The following is a 27,556-nucleotide window of genomic DNA, read 5'->3' on the forward strand; positions in this document are numbered from 1 at the left end:
ACATTATTTATATGAAAAAAATAAAATACTATCAGGCAGGCTTTTGTGTAAATTAGCAGCTGTGAAAACAACACTTCCTATTATTGCCCTAATTATATCCTTTCTCTGTGAATTTGCATATTTTATCTCCCTCCTCTTCATTGTGGGTGACTTTGCCTCCATTTTGATGTGGTTAAAAAAAAATACATAAAACAAACAAAGAAGGAGAAGAAGGATGGAGGGGGGGAGGGAGAGGGGTGCGTTGGCCGCTTCATATTTTCCAGTTGATTTTGTTAAAGGCTTCCCAGCAGCGTAGCTAAACAAGCAGCAGCATGCTAATGAATGGAGAACGAGTGTGATAATCCACCAGAAGAAGAAGGGAGGACTGAGAGAGATAGCAACCAGAAGGAAGGGTCAACGCAATATTGAAAATATTTACAAAATATTTTCATTAAACAATTATTCAAAAACTTTCTCTAGTCCTATATGCCTGAAGGTTTTTTTTTTGTAAACGTCAAGCATAGATTGCTAATGCTTAAAGTAAATATTCCCTGTGACGCAAATACGGTAATTTCACGCACTGTACTGTACACACAGTCAACTGTGTGTTTCATGTTTTTGCATGCAGAAAAGGAGAGAGAGAGAGAGAGAGAGAGAGAGAGAGAGAGAGAGAGAACTAAACTCAGAGGACAGTAAATGACAACAGAGAAACATAGACTCTGTCTGTCCTCTTTCTAAAAGGGCGATGTGATGAAGGCAGTAAACAGGCTGTGGGCTCTGAGATTATTTCTTTGTCACCAGCAGAGCCACCAGTGTTGCTGAGCACTGCTGTGGAGCAAATCCTCCAAGAGAGGACTGATTGGATTTTTGTTCCAGGGAGCCTTTTGTGTTAGCAGCATAGGGACTAGATAATAGAGGTTGATGCCACTCTGTCTCTGTGTTATGGCTGCTGGATTGAGTTTTCGAACTGTGTGTGTGTGTGTGTGTGTGTGTGTGTGTGTGTGTGTGTGTGTGTGTGTGTGTGTGTGTGTGTGTGTGTGTGTGTGTGTGTGTGTGTGTGTGTGTGTGGTCTTCCTAAACAACCACTATGTTATTCACAACCTATTGCATTGTCTGTGCTTCTGGGCCTGCAGGATGCTAAATATCGGAGCATGGGCGATACCTGTTACTAATAGTCTGGCTTTACCGCTAAGATAAATTGTTAATACGATAACACGTCACTCTGCTAGATTGTTCGGATGAAAATATTCCGCGCAGGTGTACGTTGCCAGGAAATACTCACTGCTGCCATGGTCAAGGTCGTTACTAGTCTTTCCTCAGTATGTGCCTCGGCCCTCCTGTCAGATCTATGTGTGGAGCATGTATGCCCAATGAGTGTGTATGTAGAGGACTGTATGTATAAATACAAATTATATACATTATTGATTTCCATGGGGAAATTCTACTTTTAATTGCCCTGCTTTCACTGGCGGATCAGCCGTCAGGTTCAGCTATAGAACAGCAGTCTCTGTCTTTCTGCGGGAAACTTCAACACAGCAGACGGTTGAACCCAAGTCCATTAAATGCAGTAAAGTCATTATGCCACCCTCTGTGTGTGTGTGTGTGTGTGTGTGTGTGTGTGTGTGTGTGTGTGTGTGTGTGTGTGTGTGTGTGTGTGTGTGTGTGTGTGTGTGTGACTTTGCACTGACTTCTATTGGAGGCCAAGGAATGATACAGATTTCCACAGTCCAATCCCAGTCAATAAGCCAGGTGGAGCAGACATTCAACAGAAATGTTTAATAACGTGCTAATGTTTCCATCTGTGCACATTTTTTACGTAATATTAGTGTTTGAGATTTTGAGAAATATTTGTCCAAAACAGTGTATGGTCTTCTGCCCTGGAGGATAATTATAGATTCATAGGTTTTGACAAATATTGTAAAACATCTGCAGACCTTTTTTTATGGAACAGGAAAAAGTGCATCTTCAAATTCTCTCTGTGTGCTTGTCTCTCAGAGGCGGCAGCTCAGTGACGACAAAGGTGCGGACTGTTGTCAGGCTATATGTGTCTCAGGCCATTCTGCACCTGATTGCCAGATTTGTCTTGACTGTTTTCTCCTCCACAGAACTAAATGTGTCTGAGAAGTGACAGAGAGATAGACTGTGTTTCCCGTCGTCCCATCAGCTGGCAGAGGAGGTGCCACAGATTTACCACAGATTTGAATAGGTTTGGGTCAGCATTATTTTAGCGCAAACAGATGAAAATGAGTTTAGATATTGCTCGCTAAGATGATTTGGATATGATTAAAAACACGAAATAGAATGAGGGTACAAAAAAAATGAAGCTCTGTGGCGTGAACAGATTGTATTGTACATTGGGGACTCGCAGCTTTTTCAATAGAAATTAAAACAAGATTAATAAAAGAGCAGCGCATGATGGAAAAAATAAGACGACTGCTGAGTTTTGATGTGCTTTTTCAGACGTAGCAGCACACTCTGTATCAATGTATTAAGCTCAGAATCAATCTTACAGTAAGCTGCAGGAAGGATTCTGTGAAGGATTTTTGAGATCTGTGACCTTGTTTGTCCTTGACTAGTGTGCATGAGGTGTAAGGCTCCTCCGTATCTGATCCATCACCCCACCACCATGGGTCCCCCATCCCCTAGCGGGGAGCGAGCTGCTGGGCAGCCTGGGTTTTATCTGCTATTATCTGTCAGATGCTGTGCACCTGTGAGCCCGGCCGCCCCTCTGCATGACGGGCGGCTGTGGTCGCTCGAACAATCCCAGTGGCTCCCTGCTGTCATACAGCGGCAATGAGAAGTTCTCTGGCTGCCTCCGTCTCTCTCTGACAGCCACCCTGGAGGAAAGGGGAAGAGAAGCAAAGGGAAGAGGAGGCAAAGGGGGAGAAATACCATTAAGATGAGCTGTATTCCCAGCGACCAAAGCCTGCCCACCAGCCATGTGCAGCAGCTCACCTGGCTGCCAGATAAGTGGAGATTAGAGGAGAGGAGACGGTGGAAAAGGTATTAAAGGCATACAAAAATGTCTCTGAAACCCAGGGACAGCTTTGATACTTTCAGAATTTCTTGTGTCGTGTGTGACATTTGATGCCGACTTCAAATGGGCACAGAGGCGGACAGTCTGCTTTGACTCAGACGGGGCAATATTCGGTCTTTTATGTATTTTTGCTTGTTTGTTCCCTGTGTCTATTGTTCGACTTGCTGTTGCCACTGTATACATTACAGTTTTGTGAGTTCCCTATCTAGTTAGCGGAGAATAACAGTCTAGTCACAGGGGCAAGATCAATACAGGGCCGCAGTTGGAGGGAGAGCGGCCCTAATGAACTGAATTGACTGGTGCTGAAATATGATCAGTATTTCTCTGGTGGCCATTATGTTCCTTATGAGGGAGATCAATGTCTCATGGGTGGAGTATACACAGCATGGTGGCAGAGCCACGGCCGATTCCACTCTCAAAACTTAATGAGGGATTTAGTCACAATAAGGTTTGCTTCTGAGTGTGTGTGTGTGTGTGTGTGTGTGTGTGTGTGTGTGTGATCCATGTTCTTCTTTCTGCCTCCCTCTTTCAGTCAAAGGTCTGTTATTTAGGCCCTGCAGCATTAGTAACTGATGTGCTTGTATGAGACTGTGCTGTTCATTTCATGGGCTATCACTTTTTAAATTGGTGAATGCCTTCTTCATGGTTGATTAGTAATTCATGCGGAGCTAATTAAGAGGCATAATAAGAGAAAGACTGGTGACGTGCCTCCAACCAAAATAGGAAAGCGGTTTTACCCCGGACTGTAAACACTTGTGATTGATCGCGGTGGCAGGTTGTCCATAAAAGACGTTTACGCTCCTGTGAATCCGTCATCTTGGAACTAGACACCCATATCTTCATTTTGCTCGGTGCTTTCCTGATCTTGGGAGCATCTTTCCAGAAAGTTGCCTTAATGATCCCTCCATCCCAGCTGTCTAATGCCTGGCATCGTCATTTTGCCGGGTCTGTTGTCTGTATGATGGAGCTCAGGCTGGTGCCCGCCCTTGCATGCCAACCCTCATCACGCACACACCTGTACCAGCATCTGTCCATCCTGCAGATTGGCACAGGTGCTGTCTATAGATTGGCTGTCTACGTGCCGCTAAGGCAATGTACACCCCCCACCCCCAGTCAAGTAAATTGCAAGATGTCGTCTGGTTGTCTCTCTCTCACTATATTTTTCTGTCATACATATTTACACACGTGCACTTAACGGAGGAATAAAGTGGTCGTTTATTGTATCCGGCCGTCTATCTGTCCGTTTGTCAGTGGGAACGCTTTATGATTCCAGACGCAGCGCTGCAATGATGACGTGTGTACCCGCAGTCTAATTTCATCATCAGCATCATTACTGCTATTATCCCGTGTCTCCCTTTAATACAGGCTAATGGATGACCAATAAAGATAGATGAGCCTGGCAGTGTGGAGCTAATAGGCAGGACATGATGTCTGGCTTCTGTCCTGACTCTACTCTTTACCCAATCAACTGGCCCCATAGAGAAAAACATAGCTAAAATATAATCTGGAGTTATTCCCTCAATTTGAATGAATCATATCTTCAGCTCATCAGCGTGCCGATAGTTTAGAATAACTCAGGGTGACTTTTATGTGCTTGAGTAACTATTTAAAAAAAGAGCTGATTGGATTTTATAAATGCAAAGTCCACACACAACAATGGACACGCAGCTTTTAACTGATATTTAAAGTGTTGTGAATTAATAGCATTTTGGATATGGAAAGGTAATTTCTTCTTTGTGTGTGTGCGTGCGTGCATGTCATTGTGAGAGCGAGAGATAATCAAGAAAAAATGATAATACCATAGTGTATGTAACTACTGTCATAGATGCTGCAGTGACAAATGACATATTTTCATATATCAAATTGTACACCTTCTATATAGTGTTCAGCACATTCAAGCACTGTGACCTGGTTGAAGCCGAACAAGAGAGCTCAGCAGTGCAGTGGAGCAACGTAGCTACAAGTTAATTACAGTGAGGAAAAGGGAGGACATGGGTTAAGTTGTGAGACCTTTGGTGCATGAAAATAGTTCTCACAGAGGCTGACGTGATGTACAGTGCCCTATAAAGAGTCCCGGAAATGTGCATTTTGCTATCAGTAATAACATGGCGGCAATACAGGTGATAATGACTATGTTGAATTTACAAAAGTACATGTTCAGTGTGTTCAGAGGGCGGCTGGGGAACAGTATCACATTCTGAAATGTCTGTAATATAAAAATCTATTTGGTTGAGCTCAACTTTTATTGTGTCTCCAGGCAGACTCCAATCTGTGGTGCACCTACATACAATTTAAGGAGAACGTGTTTGATTGAACTTGCCAGAGCAACATCGTGGTGTGTAAACACTGGCCACTTCAAAGACAAAAAGCTCCAGAAACTGAGCGGCCTTACGTTGACGATCCCAGCCGTGAGGACAGGAGAGCCGTCGAGCAGAAGCTTAGATTAGCAGTAATCCTTTGTTAGACTTGTTGAGAAGCTGCTCAATACTCTTGTCCATCACTCTCATTCCTGTTATGGTTTGTGGGGCTCTGTCAAAGTGTCAGTCCAGAGATGTATAATAAATGACAAAGGCACAGCCTTAAAAACTCTAATAATACCATTTATAAAGCATGTAGCTTCTGGAAATGTATACGAATGTTACATTTTGATAGTTCAACGTAATGCTTTTTCACAGAAAAGTGAAGCAAACTAGTTTCCGGAATCAAAAGCATCGCTTGGAAGATGTAACAAACAAAACAGCTCAGAATACTGCTCCAATAACTGACATAAAATGTCTATTATAATGTTACTGTGATCCCTTTGTTTGTTTGTTTTTTAAATTCTCTTGTATACATCTAACAGACTCTGGAACCGGTCATACAGCACAGTGAACAAACATCTTGGGGAGGCTGGCATTTGAAACAGGCCTAATCATAACTAACTAAATGCCTGAAACTATGAAACGAAATATCAGAGGAGAAAAAATGCTCCGTATAGTTCTGCATCAGTTACTTTTCAATTACAGCAGCCGAAGCAGAACGAAATTGTTAGTGTCATTTATCGACTGTGGTGCTCTCCATTAGACTAACAACTGAGAGAAATCCATCCTGTGTTTATAACCACCTGGCTGTCTTACAATAACAAAGAGTTCATTTCTGTCAGCTGGCCTTAAATCTTTCTGTTGTGATACAAGGAGCAGATGAAACGTGTACACCAGGAAACACATGAAAGCACACAGAGACCAATGAAATCTGACCAGGCAGGTAATCATCTTGGTGGCTTTTCTCGCTGCAGTTCCCTGAAACAATGGGGGTTCCTCAGGAGACAGAGCGAAAGGTAATCGCTGTCTAATTTGAGAAAGGTAATGACCCTGGACGTCTGAAATGTCCCGCTAAATCACCTAAAACAATACTTGAAAATATCATATCATCATATTTATCATATTAAATATGTTAAAGTTGGCGTTTTGGAAATAGTGTTCTTTGCAAATAGTTACAATTTGCGAGAAATGTAGTGCCATTTTTAATATTATATTTACACTACAGGTGCAAGGGAGGATTATTGCTTACGACGCAAATATATCAAAACAGTTGAATACTTCTGCATCTGAACATGTCTTAACGGCAAAGTTACATGTCTATTACTTATGCCTTGACGATCAACCCTGGTGATGTGGACCAGGCAAGACTAGCCGAGCGCAGACGCCATCCCCAACCCTCCTATGTGTATATATTTTTTTAATACTTTGTGAGGAAAAACTGTCAACCATATCCAAAGTGCAGGACCAAAGAGAAATAAATAATGTATGCTTTTGTTCGATTCTTTGAAGACGATATGTGCTACGCGTTGCCCGTTTTAAATGTCGAAGATTTCAGACCTCTGCACAAAACAGATTTTGATAATCAGAAGGTGTATCTGGTTCACAGAACTGAAGAGAATGGCAGCGCAGGCCAGCCGTGCGAAGCACAGATCCTTGCCCTTGCAGGTAAGTTGCCCTCTTATAACAAATCAACGGTTCTATTTTTAATGGTGTTTGTTCTCCGTCCGACCGAGTAACGTTGACGTGCAGCGAAACGTGTCCAGGTGTCAAAGCGGAGTCCTTTTGTCCGATCTGTCAAGACGTGATCAGCTGGAATCTGACACTGATAGCCACAACAACGTCCTCGGCGGTGGCTAGCTAGATAAGCTAGTTAGACGTACTAAGATAAGTTTTGGTAGACAGCCATACCTTCTCGTCAGTGCATTTACAGATTAGTTTTACACTCGTGGTGTCGTTTCCCTCAATAGTTGTCTCTCGTATCGCTGCTTGTTTCGCTAAATTACGTGGCACGCGACGTTAGCCAGTCACAGCGGTTGTTTACAACACGAAGCTAACGCTCGCTAGCTTGACGTGTGCTCGCTTTGCGCGTTAGCATGTTCGCGCTCGCGCGCTGGTTTGGCGGCGTGCAGGCGCAGAGCTGTCGGTACATGACGGACGCGTGTGACAGCCCCGCGGTCGAGCCGTTATCGATTATGCAGAGGTTTGTGAATGCAGGCGAGCTGGCTGCTAGCTCTGGCGGGTTGCGGTTAGCTCATTAGCTGGCTTTATCTGTCGGTTTGTGCCACAGAGGGGACGCGGCGGTGCTGCAGTCACCGCCGTGTCTCGCATGTTAATGGAGACAACATGCCAACGTCATGGCTGTTTCATGACGCCGCGTCCGTGTGCAAGTGGAATGGTTTGCTTCACGCTAGCTCTCCAGTTATGGTTGTGTTTCTATGCCCGATCTCTAACTAGCTGCATAACTAATCCTGTGGGCTGCGGTCCGGTCTGACACACGCCTTCACAGCAGCAGTTGTCTTGAAGCGCTGTCTAGCCAGGACGGTTTGTATCGCGCCACTCTGCAGATATGTTACTCTAATAAGAGTGCTAAAGTTAGTTTACTCTAGCAGAATGGAGAGACAAAACGCCCTCTGCTCGAGTTGGACAAATGGATGAAATAGTTCCGCAGGTACTTTGAACGTTTTATGAAAATCCCTCCAACTTTTTGGGAAACTTTTATGAGTTTCTTCCTGCTTCTGTTTCTGCACTTCACAGATACAGTAGAGGAATTTGAAGACAGTATAATGCAAAAGAAGATGAAAATTCCCAAGATGTCCATCAAGAATTCAGGAAACTCTATCGAAAACAATTTTGGAGAGGAGAGAATGCCACTCAGGCATAAAAAGGTAGGCTCACCTAGATTAGAAAAGTAGTGGTGTTATTTTGGAGTTTGTACAATGATCCGTGACCAGTCTCATGAAATGTAATCACACTGCCCCTTGATCCCGCTGACATTAGGCTCATCTATTGATAGCCCAAGTGAAATAAAAGTGTAATATCTTAAATAAGTAAATAAAATTAGCCATGTTTGTGGGCGCAATGATCAATAACAAGTCACACAAAAATGCACTAACAAAGTATCCCACTTAAATTACTTATATTGACAATCTTGTGTCGTGTCAGTGAGAACCCTAAATATTTTTGCCCATAGAAAAAGTGTGGGTGCATGTGGGACATGTATCATGTTGATGCCTACACATAAATAGTCTTATATTTAAATATATCTATTCATGATACAATGTTACTTTTCTATAAACTTGGCTGACACCCAAAATCCCCCACGCTATTTTTACCATATGCTGGATTAACACAAATTCAGCACTCTGGACAGCTGCCCTTTCACAGACAAATCCTCTGAGCGGCTCATCAAAGAACTCAGTGACTCCTCTTCTCCCAGTTCCTATTGAGATCTGCACAGTCTAAACAAAGTGTTTGCAGTCTGTCGTGTCCTGTTTAGATTGACGTGTGATCTGTTTGGCCTTCAAAGTGTTGGACGGGATCACTGTCTGTCACAATTGAAGTGCACTTTGTCACTGGTGCCACAAAGATATTTGTGAGATTCTGTGAAAAATTGTGTTCATATGTTCAACTTTCTAGTTTAGTAAAATGTCATTTTGGTGGCCTATTTATTCCCTAAATTGACGGTTATTGCTTTCTTCAGGCCCTGTCTCAAGACCATGGACGTCCCCTTTCCAACTCCTCCAAGAGCCTGGCAGCAGTAGTGGCTCGCCTGGAGAGAAATGCAGCCAGCTCCTGTATGGAGGGCGAAGAGGACCTGGACGAGGACCGGCTGGCTGAGGAGGGAGAGGATGCAGACGACGAAGATGAAGATATGGAGGCAGAACATCAGCATCATCATCACCAGCAGCAACAACAACAGCATTTGGAGGTGGACACGGATTGTGTGTCCGGGGTAGTTCCGGCCGTGGTTCCCAGAGTCCTGTATGAGGAGCTGGTTCTTAGCTACAGGCAACAGGAGGAGGAGATGAGGAGGCTGCAGCAGGAGCTGGATAGAACCCGCAGGCAGCTGGTGCAGCAAGCCAAGAAGCTGAAGGAATATGGCAGCTTGCTGACAGAAGTCAAAGAACTGAGGGACTTCAACAGGAGGCTGCAAGACGTACTTCTCATGAGACTGGGCAGCGGTGAGAGACCAGGGGCATGCACACCAAACACGCAAATCACTGTCATGTATGCCACAACGTTTATTAGTAGCCTCAGACCTTCAGTCATTTAAAGAATTGTGGTATTGAAAATGAATTCAGCTTTCTAATCTTAGAAAGTAACAGCCGTAAAGCCAGAATATGCCATTTTCAGTGTAAAGAGGTGGGGGACTGGTGTGTAGACATAGTCTGATCCTATTGTTTGCTGCATGTCTACACAATGCACTGATTGAACCTCTTCGGCCCTGAAAAGGATCTACGCCTTTTTAGGAACAGTGACAAATTCTAAACATGATTGTTTTTGCAATTAAGTCAGAAAAAAAACTAAAGAAGATGCAATTGAAGGCCCTTTAGTAGTTTTTTCGCTGCTATTTAGACTTTGTCTTTTTAGTCGAGATGTACTTGAGCATTTAAGGTGTATTCTTCTGAAATCCAGATACACCCATAAAGCTATAAATAGAACTAAAGTAGATCAACTTTGAGTTAGGCTGAATTAGTACAGCTTGCTTATTTAGTTGGAGTAGACTTGTGATGAGAGTGACCATACCAATACTGTGTGTGTGTGTGTGTGTGTGTGTGTGTGTGTGTGTGTGTGTGTGTGTGTGTGTGTGTGTGTGTGTGTGTGTACACAGTATACATCTCCATATCCAAGAATATTTTGATACTGTGAAAAGGAAGAAATCTTGGGCTGTGGAATTTCAACACTTGGTGGGAAAGTGGCAGTTATTTACAAAATAGCAGGTGATATAGTTAATAAACACACATAATACAACATTACAATTATGATCCATAAATAGTAAAGTAGTAGTAAGTCCAGGAAGTTGAATAAAAGGCACTTTAAGTGTGGTTAAAAGTGGTGTCATTGCATGGTGGAGCAGTGTCCAAACTCTAGCTTTGCCAGATGCTGGTGTTGAGCTCAGGTCCTGTGTTGATGTGGACAGGGGAGCCTGGCGGGACCATCTAATGGACAGGCTAAAGATTAGAGCACCCTGGGGTGCTGTTGGGCAGGGGATGGAGTGCACTGACCAATATTAAAACTCATCAGCTACATTGGAGCTCAGCGTGGCCATCCACCAAGCCAGCTTAGTTACTGGGCTAAAATAACCGCCTGTCACAAGGAAGCTCACTCCAGGCTCAAGGCGGGAAGCAAACGGATAAGCATGCTGGCACTGTACCATTGGTAAAGACCAGAGAACTCATTGTCACATGCTACTCCAGACCTCTCTTCTAATTTTAGTGTCATCCTCTACTCTATAACTTTACTAGCAGTTGATGAATGGCGTTTGACCTAACCTCATCGTGAAGTGCTGACAGGCGTAGATTTGTGGCTGGTGTCTCCATAATGTTAAATGTTTCCTCTGTATCTGTAGAGCCTATGCATGACAATGGCACTCAGACAATCAAGGCTGAAGTGGTTGAACCCATTGTTGAGGCCCAGGAGACATGCAGAGAAGAAGCCAACACCAGTTCCAGCTACTCCCCCTCCCCCAGAACAGTATACACCTGCAACGACGGGAAGGTAAGTCTCACTGGACCGAGGGACACTCTTTATTACCAGCCACAACAGCATGCGGCTTGTTATTGTCTTCACCTTGTGAGTCAGTGTGTCACCATGGCAAAATGTGGTCCTGGAGACACCTACTGTAGTAGTAACTACCACAGAAGGGATTTTGCGTACTTTACCAGGTGTCTGTCTGTCTCTCTGTGGACAGATTTTGGCAATGCAATTAGTGTCACAACTGTGCACTTAACAAGTGTGTAGTTAAGATCAATATAAAAGGCCAGTTTGACGATGGGTGTAGGTCGAGCAAAGGCGCCATAGTGGCTCCTTCTCAACTATATGCACGTGGCACTAGTTGTTATCACGGCCTTAGTTATCTCTGGTTTAGTTAGCGTTTCCTGATTATCTGTGGCTGTGTCGTCTATCGCATGCCTATTTATCTGATCCCGACCTGGTGTCGTGTCCGTGATGTTCCCTGTATGGTTGTCTTTTTCCATCTTTTTTTTGTTTCTTGTATTTTGACATTTATTCTTGAATGCAAAATCACTCATCCAAATGTAAACAAAAGGGTGCCCCCCCCAGCTTTGAATTTCAAAACGGAGGACTGAAGGACGCCATCTCTCACTAACTCAGTGGTTCTCAAACTGTGGGGCGCCGAGGTTTCACAGGTGGGGCGCGGAAATTATTCTCTGCATTTTACCCATACTTAATAATTAAGGAGCAATGTGCTGCTGTGAAGCACTGGGGGTTCAGTGTCTTGCTCAAGGACACTTCGACATGCAAACTATGGAGAACAGGGATTGAAGCGGCTACCTTGTGGTTTCAGTACGAACACTCTCCCCACGAACATGAGAACAAAGTACATGGACATAAAAACTCATTAATAAATACATGGTGAAATGCCTGTACTTTCGTGGAAATATTTACGTTACGCCGTTAACCGGCTACGCTTGCGCGACTCGCCGATTCTTGGTGTTTTGCTAAAAGCCTCCTTGAGATCTCCGTGAGGTCGGCTTTTCTGCTGTTACGTCTCTCAAAACAGAATACACATCTAACTTCAACATTGAGCATGAATTGAGATCGGTTGTATCAAATCTACAACTCCGTTTTAACCCTCCCGTTGTCTTGGGGTCAAAATGACCCGTGTACGAGTGTATATGTACAGTATGTGTGTTGATGGGTCATTTTGACCCCAAGACAACGGGAGGGTTAAAAATATTGTAGAGGAAAGCAGCTCACTGCAGCCACTAATACTGATACAATGTGATGGCTCACACATCTGCACTCATTTTGTTTTGCACAGGTTGAACGTTATTGTTATTATCTTGAAAAGATATTTAGTGCAAAACAGGTTTTTTACAGCCACAATAGATAATTATAGAACTTTATTTGCATTGTTCTAACAAAGTGATTGAACATGTTATTAGTTCTTGTCTGGTGGAGCAATCTGGTTTACTTGAAAGGGATTTCAATTTTCTTTATTCTATTATTTGGAAAAGCACGGATGGAGTAATCACAAAAAGTTGGATCATTTTGTTGGGGCGGTGGGGCCCGAACATTTTTCTTCCTGGTGGGGCGTGACAAAAAACGTTTGAGAACCACTGCACGAACTGATGGACTGGCTTAACATTGTTCAACATACAACAAATAAGTCTGATGTACTCTGGGGCTGTTAATAGCCAGTTTGTAATGTTTAGTCAGTCAGCAGTAAAACAGGCATGTCATTTCAATAATGATCAATTTTAGAATGTCCACCTCATCACTTATATATTTAAATACACCTGAAATTGATTTAGTCAAATGTTACATTACAGACAGGGACCTTCAACCTTTACGTAAAGATTATCCTAATAATCCTGAATCCTTCAGTCCCCGCTCCTGTATCCCTGGCGCTCTGCCTGGGGTGACCCTGGGAAGTAGCCTGATGCTGTAGGAAATGCTGTATTTCCTCTTAACACCCGTGGACCTGGGAACATGCCGTCATAGTTGATCGCCCCCCCCCTCCTCCTGGCTGCCCTACCCTAGCAGGTAAACAAGGTTGAGGAGATTATTATTGTTCCTGCAAGCCCAGCCAGCATCATCAGTGTTTATTAGCCTGTTAGGGTTCTTAACTCCCCCCCCCCCCCCCCACCGCTGTAACTCAACCAGCGTCCTGTCTCTCATGACAGGGGGGGAATTGGTACTACAAGCTCTGGGGCCTGCAGCCACTTCAAGCGTGAAGAACACTTGCAAATTAGAACTCTCCCACGTCAGGGACCCCATATTAATTATTTGCACGAGAGGAATTTAAAGTGATTGACAGGTTAGCCCTAGTGAGGGAGGGGGGTACAAAAGAAAAAGGAGAGATGGTGGGAGAGAGATAAACGAGAGCAATTGGGAGGGAGGATGAAAACAATCTTGACTAACTTAAGGGCAGTAAAAAGCTTGTCTGCTGGCCGGGGGCCTAAAGCACATTAGCTGCACAGGGAAAAGCCTTTTGGATGCTGGCCTAAAGACTTACCAGTGATAAGAGAGTAGAGACGGGAGAGTCACATATGCCCCCTGCTGCATTAGCTCACCTAGAAACCCAGGGCAGTCTGGCCTGGCTGGCAATCGGCTTGGAGTGTTTGGCGCAGGCTTACGCAACGTCCAGTGGAAGTGTGTAGAGAGCTATGGGCTAAGTTCAAAGTGGAGGTAATCCAGGCTACATGCGGCCAGTGGCCTGAGCTCATTTATGTGTCCTGGTTGGTGAAAGTGGTGCTTCTGGGATTTGTAATTTGGTCTAAATGGGAGCTGGCCAAGATGAGTTCCGCCATGACACGCTGTGATCTACCTCATCCATTTAGGTTTGTCGCATTGAAGATTGTTGAAACTGGATTTGAACCCCACAGCACCAGGATGAAATATATTACTGAGTTTAACAAGTATATGCTTCCAAGTATGGTACCAAAAAGAGTAAAGCTACGGTCGGTTTACATTGCACGGCAGCTGGATTCTCGTGATATGGCGACAGATGCCAGATCTCGAGCATAGACCAATCAGCTCCGGGCGTGGTTTTAGGTGTGTATGAGACGACACAGGAAAGGCGACTGTTTGTTTAAAACAACAATGGCGGCGCCCTGAGAGGTTATCCTGGATGCTTGAGCATCAGTTATACCAGAACTAGAGAGTATTTCTTCAGTGAAAAGAAAAGCAAAGAGCAACATTGAGGCTTTTCTCGAAGGAAAATATGTTTTTGTTCTTCTCCTGACTCGCTTCGGGTAGAGTTTGATTGTCAGATGGTTCATCCAATCACGTGCTGCCATGTACTTTCCAACGCCAGCTTCTCAGATGGTTCTAGTTTTTTTTTTTTTTTAAAGTTCTCATTTTGCAGATGCACTGTAAAATGTGTTTCTGAAAACATCTGATCTGAGAAATATGCAGTAACAGAATCTTGATTTACATTTGATCAGCGCTGACTAGTGTGACAGTTTGATTGGAGTTCACGAGCTTTACGAGCAGTAATTGGCAGCTCTGACTGGTTGTTTATCTTTGGGCTCTGTAGAATCTTGTAAGTGTCATTAAGAGCACTAAAATGAGGCAGAGGAACTTGCTTTTTTATTATCCGTCCCATGTCCTTTCTTTCTTGTTTGAATAAAAGTTCAAGCAGATATGACAATTATTTGTATTAAAGTTACCAACTGTAGGTTTTGGTTTCAGTTGTTTTGTCTCCATCTTTCGTGCCCTCTCTTGTTGTTTAAACATAAATACAATTTAATGAAATTGCCATCCATACTCTCTCGCTCTGTAAACAATAACACGGTAACTACAGCTCTGAAGTCTGATGCTCCAACATGAATCATCAGGGACAGGATTCATGTTCTGTCCACTTAAATGTGTCTGTGTGACAAGGTCAGTTTCTTCATTATTTTGGACATTTTATTTTATTGAAGACATTTAGTAAAGCTCTTTTTTTGGTTGATAACTTTGTGAGCTCATGATACAGTTGGGTAACTGCAATGACGTTTGTTTCTTTAATTAAAAAAATAAATCTCCAGCAGACTGTAGATGCACATGTTAAAATGTGGTGTACTCTGTTGTCCTCTGCAGGTTCACCTAGGTGGAGGGATCTGGGTGGAGGAGGAGAAGTGGCACCAGCTGCAGCGGACCCAGGGAGACTCTAAGTTCACAAAGAACCTGGCTGTAATGATCTGGGGCACAGAAACCTTAAAGAACCGTAGTGTCACTGGAGTAGCCACCAAAAAGAAGAAAGATGCGCTGCCCAAACCTCCACTGTCGCCCAGCAAACTGAAAATTGTCAGAGGTAAGATGAACTCCAGTTTTACACCTATAAAATCAATACTGAGTGAATATTTTATTCTTTCATTCAGCCTTTTCATCATTGAATTATGTTCATTAGATTCTAGACAAAGATAAGATCAGCATTTTTTTATTTATTTGATGTAGTCTGACTGCTCCCAATCGCTCCTTCCGCAGAGTGTCTCTACGACCGAGTGTCTCAAGAGACGGCCGACAGTGCAGAGATTACGCAGAGATTGTCCAAAGTGAACAAATACATTTGTGAAAAGATAATGGACATCAACAAGTCCATCAAGAACGAGGAGCGGCGGGAATCCAAGCTGCTCATCAGACAGACAGTGAAGATGGAGAACTTCACCTACGATGGCATGTAGTGATCAACTGTTGTCACACCAGCGCCTTCTGCCCCTCCCCCTCCCCATGGTCGGCAGGATATTGAGGGGACTAGATATGGGTGGATGGGGGATGTTTGTCACAGTTTCAAGAGCAGGTTTTCTTTGACATATTGGATTGGTTATTATGTGAAACGTCAAAACAAATACACCCCTTCCCAGCTCCCCGCAGAGCAACCGTCACCTTCCTCAGTGCCCAGGTTTCCCATTGGCTGACAGACAGCTTTACCCACCAGTGAGAAATTGAACGCGTGGGAACTAGTTTGAAATGAGCAGGTATGAGTGTTTTTATAAGCTTTACAGTGGGACTGGTACAGAGACATGGTTTACTGGTGTGTGTGCATTTGTGTCAAAGAAAGGATATGATGTAATTGTTCAAATTGATTTATTGTTCTGTGTCAGAACATACTTTTGAGTCCTTACACTTTTAAAAAGTAAAAGGTTATTTCCCTAGACAAAGTCTTCTGATGCTATAGAGATATTGATGCTAGCTTACGTTAGATCTTAGACGTGTGAACGTGTGAACAACGGCTGGAAGTGTTTGCTCTGGTACTTTAATGAGACGAGACACCCAGGTCTCAAATGCACGAGTCTTGATTGGTCATAGCCATATTGCATTTTGCAGCAGAGATTCTGTTGCTTCAAGAGATTAATTATAGGTGTGTGCGCCCCCCTAATTTAAGGCCAATCACAACACATTGTTTTATTGAAAAGACCAAGGCTAATGGAGGTAAAATGGGAGGTATAACTCTAATGTAGAGCTCATAGAGTGATAGTTGTGTTTTAGTTTGTTTTATGTTGACCTTTCAGTTGTGAGCAATCAAACAAGTCACTTTCAGACAATTTGACTGTTTAATGAGTTGTGGTGGTACAGGCATGTTGATGCCTAGGAAGGCCTTAAATGGATTTGGCAATCACCAGGAGCTGCTACGCCCCTGGGTTTTCTAGTAAGCTGTGATTGTATATGTATAGTAAGCGGAAGCATTGAAGCTTCACCTGCACTTTGCTGTGAGAATGTGAGAGGTGGCTTGGTACTATTTTCTGCGTGATTCACATCATTAAGTTGATCTGAGCCGGGCTGCTTTCTGCCCTCCCTCTTGTAGTTAAGAGACGCTGCGCTGCACGAGACAATGTGAGGAAGAAAATCAGGGCACGGCACTGCACGGTTGAGGTCATCTGCATGTGGAAGCAGTGCTAGCTGTGGGTAAAGCTGTCTGAAACACTGTTGTGCTGTTAGAAGTCATCTGGGCCTGCTGAACCCCATAATAACCCCCTCTGTTTTAAGCCACGCCACTGGGGAACAAAGTAAGGTCGCTCCAGTGACAATTCCCTCTGAGCTATGGCATCAGAACTTTGAAACTGTCTTTTTCTTGTATTTTTTTTGTTTCTCTTCAGTTGTTTTATTGTTTTGATCCAAAATGGTTTGTGTGGCTGTCTGCAGGCTGGAACTAAATGCTGCAGATTGAAATCTCAACTGTGACCTAGCTGTGGCTAACTGTGAATCTGCTGCAGAACTGCCCATCAAGCCTCTCTCCTCTTCATACTCTAGATTCTCGTTTGTCGGTGGGTTTATTTCTGTCAATATCATTTTGTCTGTCTTGTTGTGGTTTTTTTTTTTTTTTTTCAAAAAGTTCAGATCAGCCTTTTGTTAAGCTACTTGTATGTTTTGGAGATATTTTTGTGTACATAAAAAAAAATCATCCTTTTTTTATTTTTTCAACCAAAAAATATTTCCGTTTCTAGACACGTTACAGTTTTAAAGGTTCTGGTTAAGCTTTGGTTTATCCAATTGATGTTGTAATTCCATGTTACCTGACAAGTTCTTTGTTTCATTTTTACACTTCCATATTGTTCATATGAATTGTTGGCTTTAAGCTTGATGTTGTATCCAAATGTAGATCAGGGAAATCTACAAACGAATGAAAAGATATCTCCCTTTCTTAGCCAAAGTGATCTCTGTAGAATATGAGAGACGAGGCTTCCCTGAACAGAGCCCATACATTAAGCTACATGAAGCTACATTCACAACATTCGCTATTTAATGAGCCTCACTTGGGATCTACCTTCTAATGATCTACCACAGTAAAATGATAATTTGCATCGTTAAAACATTGTATTGAGATGCAGTAGTTGGATCAACTCAAACCATTTACATTGAATGCACTTTAAACTTCTGGGCAATTTATTCAATTTCAAAGAGATGTATTTGTGGTATTTGTCCTTTTATTTTTTTAAATGTCTATATAGATAAAAGTTAACAATCATTGTATTATCATGAAGCACCTTAGAACGTTTTGGTTTGTTGTTTTCTCTGGCAAGAATGAGTTATGGGATATAATGTTGTTTTTGCCAGTCAGATATGCCCCTGACATACCAATGTTTCAAAAAGAGCGTGATAGATGTAATACCCCCAACTACTACTCGGAAATAGTACTTCTGAGTATTTCATTCTTTGAAGATTTATTCGGTTCACAAGTCGTGTGACGGAGTTATCGAATCACGTTTCACCATCGTGTGAAACGTGATTCGATAACTTCGTCGTGTCCTGCTGAACTATAAATGGCCGACTTGGCAAAAGTCCAAAACTAATCTTGGCTTTCGAGCCCAAAACATGATTCATCAATCTGAAGCTATTTACCTATGACATGTGCAAGCTAACTGGAATATGTGCTTTAACTTAATGTGTGAAGATGCTGGTTATGCATACATATGACTTGTAAAGAGATAATTGTGTGTTTTTTTACAAACGAATGGTAATCGTAAGCCAAAGTATTGGATGCTGAGATCAAGCTAAAGAAGGGGGATGCTCACTGAGGAATCAGCGAGGTTTGCACAAAAGATGGCCCATGCCAAGGTAAAAGAGCCTAGTGAATCTTAAAACACCAATATGGTGACATATTATTGACTTTTTGTTCCTTAAAAAAAAAAAAGACTATATATCCCCTTTTTTTTGTTTTCTTTCCCCTGTACAAAGCAACATGTGAGGTGTTTGTGCGCTAGCGTGTATTTAACATACATGCGGTTTAAAAGAAAGAAAAGATTCCTGCTGTGCAAAGCAACCATGCTGAAATTATGACACTTTGTCGTGTTGTGTTTGTGTTTTGTTTCTTTGTTTCTTTGTTGTTTGATGCCAAAAGGGGGTGTGGTTAAATAATGCTTTAAGATGAAGCATTAATATAGTTATTACATCATCTGAAACTTCTTTTCAACATGCTGGTTTCCTGGAGCGCGATTAAGCCTAATCCTTTAACTAAAACCATCTTTCATGGATGAAAGCTGTATGGAAGAACTGTATGTTTTCAACCCAGATTTGGCTTAATCTGTCATGGAAAGGCCAATCTCTCTAATATTTACCAAGTCACTCGCAGAAGAGCAGTTTGGGATTTTGCAGCATATTAGTAACACACTCCAGGAACCTGTCAGAGCCATTAATGGATGATAAAGGCTAGTTTTGCTCTGTGACATAACACCAGACTTTCCTGTACTTTCACTGTCACACTCAAGTCGTGCCAGGGAGGAAATGTAACCTCGCCGGCTCCGTGATCCTCTTGCTGTGCCACCTCTAGTTTCTTACTCTCCTCTTGTTTCTATGGACTGGATTTAAAGATGCACATCGATCAAGATAATAGCAAATCCTGTCCTCGTGGCTTGGTGTTTTGGCTTATGTTGTGAACACCTGTCAAAGCGTCAGAAGTCAGGGAGCTTTATGCTGCTTTTTGACAGTTTGATCGGCAGAAAGAGATCAGTTCCAACTTCACTGGGTTGGATCAAGATAAATGGCTTCATCTAGCAGTTTTCACAACTGAGTGTACACAAAACATATTACGGTTTGAGCCTCAGATACAATGTCAAACTTATCTCAAATGAGAAAAAAAAAATGGGAAGAACACATTGTTGGGCCTATATTTTTCTTAAGGTATCAGTAACTTTGTATACAATCCACAAACCGGTTCTACTTCATCTGACTTCACCGTCCTACCTCATTGTTACTCTGGTGTTTGTTTGTCAGTGACTGTAAACTATGTGTGTATATACAAAAAAGAAAAAAAAAAATCTATAGGAAAGGTATACCTGGTTACTCTCAACATGTACAGCATATAAAACTTGTAAAACACCTCAGTACACAATATCATTCTTATGATAAATCAGTTTTATTACCTGCTTAAAGATGCTGCTGTGAAGGGTATCTGCGTGAGGGGTCGTCTCTGAATATATATCTTCGCTCTTTGCTATGTCGTGCAGTTGATCAGTGGTTGTGTTGCGTCTCTGTATTGCATTCTGAGATTTTTACTGGTTGACGGTGCTACCAGCAAACAGTTCAAGAACTGATCTGTCTATCGGACCTCAAATGGTGCTGTTTTTCTATGTGTTTATCCTCATACAGCTATGTTTTATTCAGGTGTGTCAAGCGCTACTATCCCCTCAGCTAATCAAATTTTAAGCCAAAATGTTTCACAAACCGATTACTCCTGCTATTACTGTATCAACTATATGCTATCCATCCAAATATTGTAGATAGTGATTATATCCTCAGCTGTGAGTTTCAGAAGTACCTCAGAACTTGCTGATTTTCAATGGATGCATTTGCTTCTAGCACCTGTTGTCTACCAATATTACATTGTTGCAGTGTATTTTCAGAAATGTGTATTTTTACTGGATAGATCAGGTTTCACTATACATAGGACATGATTACTAGATCACACTCAGATGACTGATGCATTTAAAGGATACCACTGTTCACTGGTTTGCATGCCAGATTGTCGTAAAAGAAGATGGCCTGGACTGGGCAGCATACGAGACAGTAGAAGAGGTCCTCAGCAAAGCAATGTTAGATTTCTTTTACAGAAGCGAGAGATTCCATTGGAATTTGTATTTATGGTGGAGAAATAAGATTCATTAGAAGTGATTTTGGTATTGCCCCATCTGGTTTCAAATGAAATGTGTCACAAAAAAACATTATGGAGATGACAGACGGTCTCCATGGGCCGTTTTGGAATGATTGATTTCATCGAGTTACCACTTTAATCTTCCCCAGTTGCTCTTTGTCCCAAACGGATATTTAAACAATTCAAGATGTAATTTCCGGTGTTAAAAAAGGAAATTAGTGTTGAAATGTATGATTGACTTACTGTGAGCGAAAGTCACATAAAGCACTGTTACATTTCTGGACTTGGCATAATCATACAGAAAAAGTGCATTGTGTTGTCTGTTCCTCTGTACAGTGACACCAATGGAATCTTTTCTGCGCCGTTGTGTTGGGTTACTTTGCTCTTCCTGTCGGTATGTAAATGTGTGTTTGTTTCGTTGTTTTTCTTCCTCTCTCCGTGTCTGTGAACGTGTGATGTGCTGGGGAACTCCTCGCTACTGTGATCCGTGTATGTTCAAACACACAGCAGTCGATTTCATGGAAGCACTTAATAAGCCATTCATTGGACTGTTTCATAATGGTTCAGTTTTAAGCTTTGCTCTGGTCCAGGGAGTTGACCCAGAGAGTTTTGTGTGTAATTGAATTCCTATGCAGGTACGGAGTTGTAATCACCTGGTACCACATCGCTGTTGGGTGGAGGGCCAACCGGGGAGGGGATAACTGGAGTGTTTAAACCATTGAATGTGTCAGCACAGCCTTGAGATTGAATCAAAGGGGACAATGGCGACATGACAAATCCGTACTGAACTGTTACTACATTGTCATACTCAAGGAGTTGAATTAAACTGAGCTATACAGGGCTGCTTGGGTATGTACCTGTCTGTAGTTGTACCTGCATTGCAATGATCATTGGGGAAAGACAGGGTTATTACTATATGGAGTTTTTCCAGATGGTATGATAATGTGAAAAGATCTTCAAGACTATTGCAGTAAACACTCCCTCACCCTACTTCAGCCTCACAGAGGCAAACCCTACATTTACAGAAAATGTTCTAAGTATATGCGATAGAGAGTGTACATGTCTTTGCTAAACCGGCCACACCTCTGCTATGCGAGCAACTCTTTGACGCTTAGCATCCTGTTCTGTGTTTTCTCTTGCTGCATTCAGGAACACCTGTTTAATGTATAGGTAAACAGAAATAAATCAAGACTTTTATTCTATCAGCACAAACCTCTTGTTGTCTTTTTTGTCTTTTCCTGCCCTGGTGAAACAAACTACTGGTCAAGATGAGGCTCATGTTGGAAACTGAAGGCTCAAGTTAAAACCACACTAACCAGTCATGTTTTTCATTTGTAAGATGATGACTGATTAACTGTCTTTCCAAGAGCAATACAGGGAAGCGTTCACTTCCCGGGGTCTATCTGGCTGTCTTTGTGCTAAGCTAGGCTAACTGGCGACTGAATGTAGCTCAACATCTAACACAGCGGTCTCAATCTTCTCATCAAGCTCTCTGAAGACAGCGAATGTGGTGTTTCCCAAAATGTCAAACTCTGTCTTTTTCACCAAAGGACCTTCAGAACAAACCGAGTCGTAGGGAAGCACTCGTCAAATCGCATTGTGTCCTTGCTCTATTGTACGGCGTTAAAAAAAACACACATTTCCTGAAGTTGCAGGGGTTCTGAGTAGTAACTTCATTTCAACTCACAATATGTTCACCTCAATCTGTACTTTTTAAATCACCAAATCGGTGTTAAATCTGGTCAATAGCTTGGAGCGCAAAATCTCCCTCGAGCCTTCAAAGTGTTATTTTCTACACTGGAATTCCACTTAACTAATGTCAAAAGAGTCTTTATTTTCAAATTGATGGCCATGTGTGCTGAATGGGTGTCGGAAACCCCTGATGACCCCTCGGCTAATGCAAGTTTCTCAGCACGCGGTTACCCGGTTAACTTTTAATTTAAATGCAAAGATTACAATTAGAGTTTGAGTTTGCCGTACAATGGTAACAATTTACTTTTCAAAGCATCTCGCCCAAAAGTCTAACACCGTGAAGACCGACAGATTTCCAGACAGACGGAGGCAAGCAGATGAGCTCTGGCGTTATTTCTCTCGACAACCCCTTCCTCGGTGTAGCCGTGTTCGCCACTTTCTGGCACCAGCGTTCCATCCTCGTAGTTAACTTCTTCACAATAGATATAATTTTCAAGTTTGGTGTGTTTTGGACAGCATGTGTGTGCGTCTGCAGAGAAGGTGATAGGATTAACAGGCAGGCTGTTCTCAATGGTAGCCGCAAGATACCAGGATGGCAGAGTTCACTCTGCTGTATTTGTTCATTCGCTCGCCGGCCTGCTCTCGGGGCCGCGCGGCACGCCGATGATTGCCAGCGCTGTATCTAACGTGTCCCATGTCCAAACCATATTGCAATATGAACTCTGCTGCATGAGAGCAAGATAAGACAGAAAATGAAGTGTTGACATATGAGATTGCTTGTGAGATGGCTTGTTTGGAGAGGCTGGTATCTGAAATGAGCCCCGACAATGAATGCTGGATTTGCTTGAGTCCACATTGGGATCTCAGACGAAGTGGCCACTGTGAGGGCCGTTTCCTCCCTCTTTCCTCCGCCTGAGCTCTCCCCGTTCCCTCATCTCCCCATCCCTCTCCCCCGTCTGGCACACTGATGCATTTCCATATATTATTGCCTCTGTAAGCAAGTGTGTCATGCTCCCAGACTTTTCCTGCAGCCCAAGGGGACTTCTCAATGTCATTATCGCTAAAGCCTGCCACGCGCCTGTAATGTATTGCCGCTTGGCTTTATTGGCAGCGCGATGATTCAGTGGTGGTGATGATGGATTAGTGCCGGCTGGGTCGAGCCGGGCCGAGCCGAGCCGGTCCAGACCGGGCTGTGCTCTGCAGCCTCGCTGTCTGTCGCATAAACACCGTGTCCTCCTCGCACTCTGCAGCACAGAGGGAGACATATCGTATTTATGTCACACACGCACACAGCCTAATGAATATGGTCATTTCAGTGCTTTTATTGAGCTTCTCGGAAGACTCTCTGATTCATCTTGTCCACCTTTCTGCTTTTCACGCAGACTCGGTGCACACAGCGGCGCCGCATAATAGGTGGCAGTAATGTATTTGCTTTATGACATTGTTGTTGTTTTGAATGTGAAAATGCAACAGCTTTTGTTTCCTCCTGGAAGGGAAAGTTCAGAGAGGGTGCATGTGTTGCCACAGCATAATAAGGTTTGATGTTTCCAGGAGCACACGCGTACACAAAGAGGGTTTTAGAGCAAGGACACAGTTGCATGTTTTATTACTGGATATGAAACGCACTCCATATAACACAGCCACCCATGCTGAACTAAACTAAACGGCACACTGACCCCGAACTAAAAGTCTGAACCCAACACTCAGTTCTTGATTGCAGGCTTTTTCCGTCTCTCTTGCTGCTGTTTGCCGCCACGGTGATCAGGCTCCGCTCCCACTGCAGGGGAACTAATGGACGTTCCTCTTAATGACTTAGCGCTTGCAGCAGCAACGTGTTAACCTCTCCTGCCCTGTGAGAGACACTTGATGCACGCTCTGTTCCTCAACACAACACATGTGGGTTTAGTTTATTAGTTTCAGCATGAAATGCAAAACCATGAATGGGTGAAACAAGGTGCACAGGGTTGTTGATTCGTCTGTCTTGGGGGATGTTTTGTCTAGTTTGTCGCTCACCGACTGATAACAATAATATACCGACTTTGTCTCAACCTGATCCACACATGCTTTTGCTCACCCTGTAATATTTCTCCCTTAAAGGCACTTGCTCATAATTCTAAAGGGACAATCAAAAGACTCAAGCGCCTACTGTTCTCTTTGAGATCTCAGTCGTGCAGTTAGTGTTAGTGTGAGTGTGCGTGGAGCACTTTATTCAGTAATGTCTCAGAGATTTGTTTTTGTTTTCCATATTAAGCACGTAAACTACACAGCGTTCGTTTACATCATGGAGCACACATCTGTATGCAAAATATACAGGAAGTGTGTGTGCGTTGCATTATCTCCGTTGCCAGTAGTGATGTTGAATCATACATTATCTTTCCCTCTACTTACGGCCATCTCTGCTGCTGTTAATCTGAAAAGTGTTCGCAGGGCTAACAGACAATGAGTTGATTCTGATGCCTTAGGCCTTCTAAGTCCACTACATATGGACGAGAATGCAACTTTGGCTTTTCTGCCCGTGCTCCTGACATACCTTACTTTTTTATCCAACCATTCGCATCCAGCTGCATGTCCCTGCTTTGTCAGTTTACTTTGTGAATGATAAGATATGCTGGTAAGTCTTGCCTGTCGCTGTTAAATTTCTTCCCGCTGCCAGCAGTTATTCAGATGTCCTTATCATCTATAAGAAGCTTATTTGGCTTGTTCAATGATAAAAAAAAACACTGGTAAAGTTTGAAATCCGTCAGTCCCTCCAGTAAGCTGATGCAAAACCGAGCTCTCACTTGTACATGAACGTGCATGTGCACACACACACACACACACACACACACGAGCGCACACTTGCATACTTAAGCACAGAGCTTCCAAATGGCCTCTATTAATGCAGACTGCTCTCCCAATTAACAAGATTCAAAGTGATGATGAATTTTTCATTCTCTGAACATTTAAGCTAATTATGGCCCAAATGAAGCAGGTTCCAATGAATCACCATGGCAGCCAATGTCACTGTCACAGTGCCACTCTGCACCACCACCCTAATCACTACAGCTGCTTAATATTCATCTCCCACTGCTGCCCCCTTCCTGACTCACCTCTCCTCCCCTCTCCTCTCCTCTTTCCTCCTCCCTCCTCTTGCTCCCTTTCCTCTTGTAACTTCTGTCCTTTCTCCACCGTCCTCCACACCCGCTTCCCCTCGGTCCCGTGTCGCCCTCACAGCGCTTCTCTGTCGCTATAGATGTGTTGTTTCAAATGGAAATCGACTAATTACTCTAATAGCATTTTAATGATAATTTAATGTAGTAAATAAAGCTTGTTACAAGCTAAGCAATTTTTCTGGATTTCAAGGGCAATCAATCCGTGTCCGATACAATCTGGTCACCTCCTCGACGGCGGGTGTGAGATGTCTGCAGTGTGCTTTCACTAACGCAGATCTAGCGATATTCATGTCAACATTTATGAATCCATTAAAATAGTCTGGTAGAAAAACAACGTCACTCTACACATCGTCACTTTCAAATTACTATCCAAGTCATATGATGGAGACCAGAAGCTCTCAAAGGCTGACACTGTCAGTGTTTACATTATCAAGTTTTTTTTTTCTCTCAAAATATTATTGAATTCATAATACTCTTGAGACATAAATGGCATGTAGACCGGCCAATCCGGACGGTAGGAAGGTTATCATTGGGAAGCAGCAGCTGGTCATTTACAACCAGCGCACCGAGTTTAAGAATTGTTTTAATACTTTGACCTGAAAAATACATTTTTATATTTAACAACATGCTCTGAATATCAACTATTTTATAATACACATCTTCTCACAAATACCTCACTGAATATTCATTTGCAAATAGTCTGTAAACTAGTAGCCGTAATGTTGGCACTAGAAACTCTGGAGTTCAAGATAACTTCAACATACACTTTAGGCCCCAGAGGCCTTTTTATTTGACATTATCCCTTTTAATCATGTGGTCTGTTTGGAAACAAACTTTGTCTTAGTTTTATCATAATCAATTCTCCCCAAGAAATTAACACACCTGAGTTGTTTCAAGTCTGCTTAGCTTTGTGAGCCGTTGGTATCCATTACAAAGATTAGATTTACCTTGAAATCAAAGATGAAGTAGTTCATTTTGCATTTGGATTCTTCGGCACATTTTTATCAACCGTTCCCCCAGATTAAACGTATTAAAAATGATGAGGAGCTTGAGCTAGAAAGAGAATAAACAGCCGTGGGACAGCAAAACAATTTAATTTCTCTTTTTATGTTCTAGCAGTGGTCATTTAGCTAGACTCTTTATTTAAATGGTAATGTGAAGCTGGCTAAACATGCGTGGCGAATCAGCCAGAGAAGAGAGCCAGACTTAAAAAAAGCGGTTGTGTTTCAGGCTCTGGGAGTTTATCTGGGTCTCTCCTCCTGTCGCCTGACGGGGGGAGGCAGAGTGGGGAGCCGATTGAGCGACAAGGATAACTCTTCTCAGTGTTGGAGTATAATTAATTAGGTGTGATAAATTATACCATTTCTAAGCCTGGCAGCACTGCCACATGCACTCTCTAACACACACACACACACACACACACACACACACACACACACACACACACACACACACACACACAAATACTCAAATAGATGTGTCTCTGTCTTCTCACACACACATACAAATGGCAATGCATGCATGTCAGTAATTGCATTAGCAGAATTATACCACTTTGCAAACTCCCTAACCTCCCTCTCAGTTGGTTGTGCACCAATAATTGAAGGTAAACAACATAAAAATACATGGATTTCTATCTAAAATCCTGCAGATTATTAGTATTTTATGAACATTTTGTCAATAAATGTAATGTGCAAATTGAACACTGACAACAAATTTTACCTTACGCGGGTAAGGTAAAATTTGACGTCACAGTGTTCAATTTGCACATTTTGCAATTTGCACGTTGAGTCTTTTCAAACTGAAATGATGAATATCGTAATACCAGCACTATGTCTACCAGTCTATGAAATTATGTATTCCATGCGCAGAGAAGAGGCGCCGTTACAAAGAGTCCCTATGAGTCTATGTAAGGATACACTAAAGAGTGACAATTCTTAGTAATGACTTAGTCATTTATACACAGTGATCAAAGGTGGGGGTTTACAAAGGAGCATGTTGTCTCAGGTAGGAAACAAGAACAAAGGGACTGGATCATGTGGGCTAAAAGATCTTCGTTCTGTCCTTAATTTATGCTCTGTCAACACAAGTGATTGGTTACTCCATACCAGGTACAGGAATGGTATTCCGTTTGCATTTG

General features: G+C 42.7%; 2 protein-coding genes across 3 annotated transcripts in view; both read left to right on the plus strand.

The window, feature by feature from the left end:
• agbl4 (AGBL carboxypeptidase 4) overlaps positions 1-27,556 on the plus strand; it is a gene marked incomplete at its 5' end in the record, with an annotated part of 246,047 nt that overhangs the window by 170,364 nt on the left and 48,127 nt on the right. The gene's annotated exons all lie outside the window — the stretch shown is intronic.
• Positions 6,798-15,668, plus strand: bend5 (BEN domain containing 5; the record flags this gene model as incomplete). The annotated part of the gene is made up of 6 exons (XM_079220740.1): positions 6,798-6,981; positions 8,071-8,201; positions 9,017-9,497; positions 10,886-11,034; positions 15,085-15,298; positions 15,472-15,668. 6 exons carry the CDS (start codon positions 6,798-6,800, stop codon positions 15,666-15,668), a joined length of 1,356 nt encoding a protein of 451 aa, XP_079076866.1.

The sequence above is a fragment of the Taurulus bubalis genome (genome assembly GCF_910589615.1).
Source record: "Taurulus bubalis genome assembly, chromosome: 7".
Lineage (NCBI taxonomy): Eukaryota > Metazoa > Chordata > Actinopteri > Perciformes > Cottidae > Taurulus > Taurulus bubalis.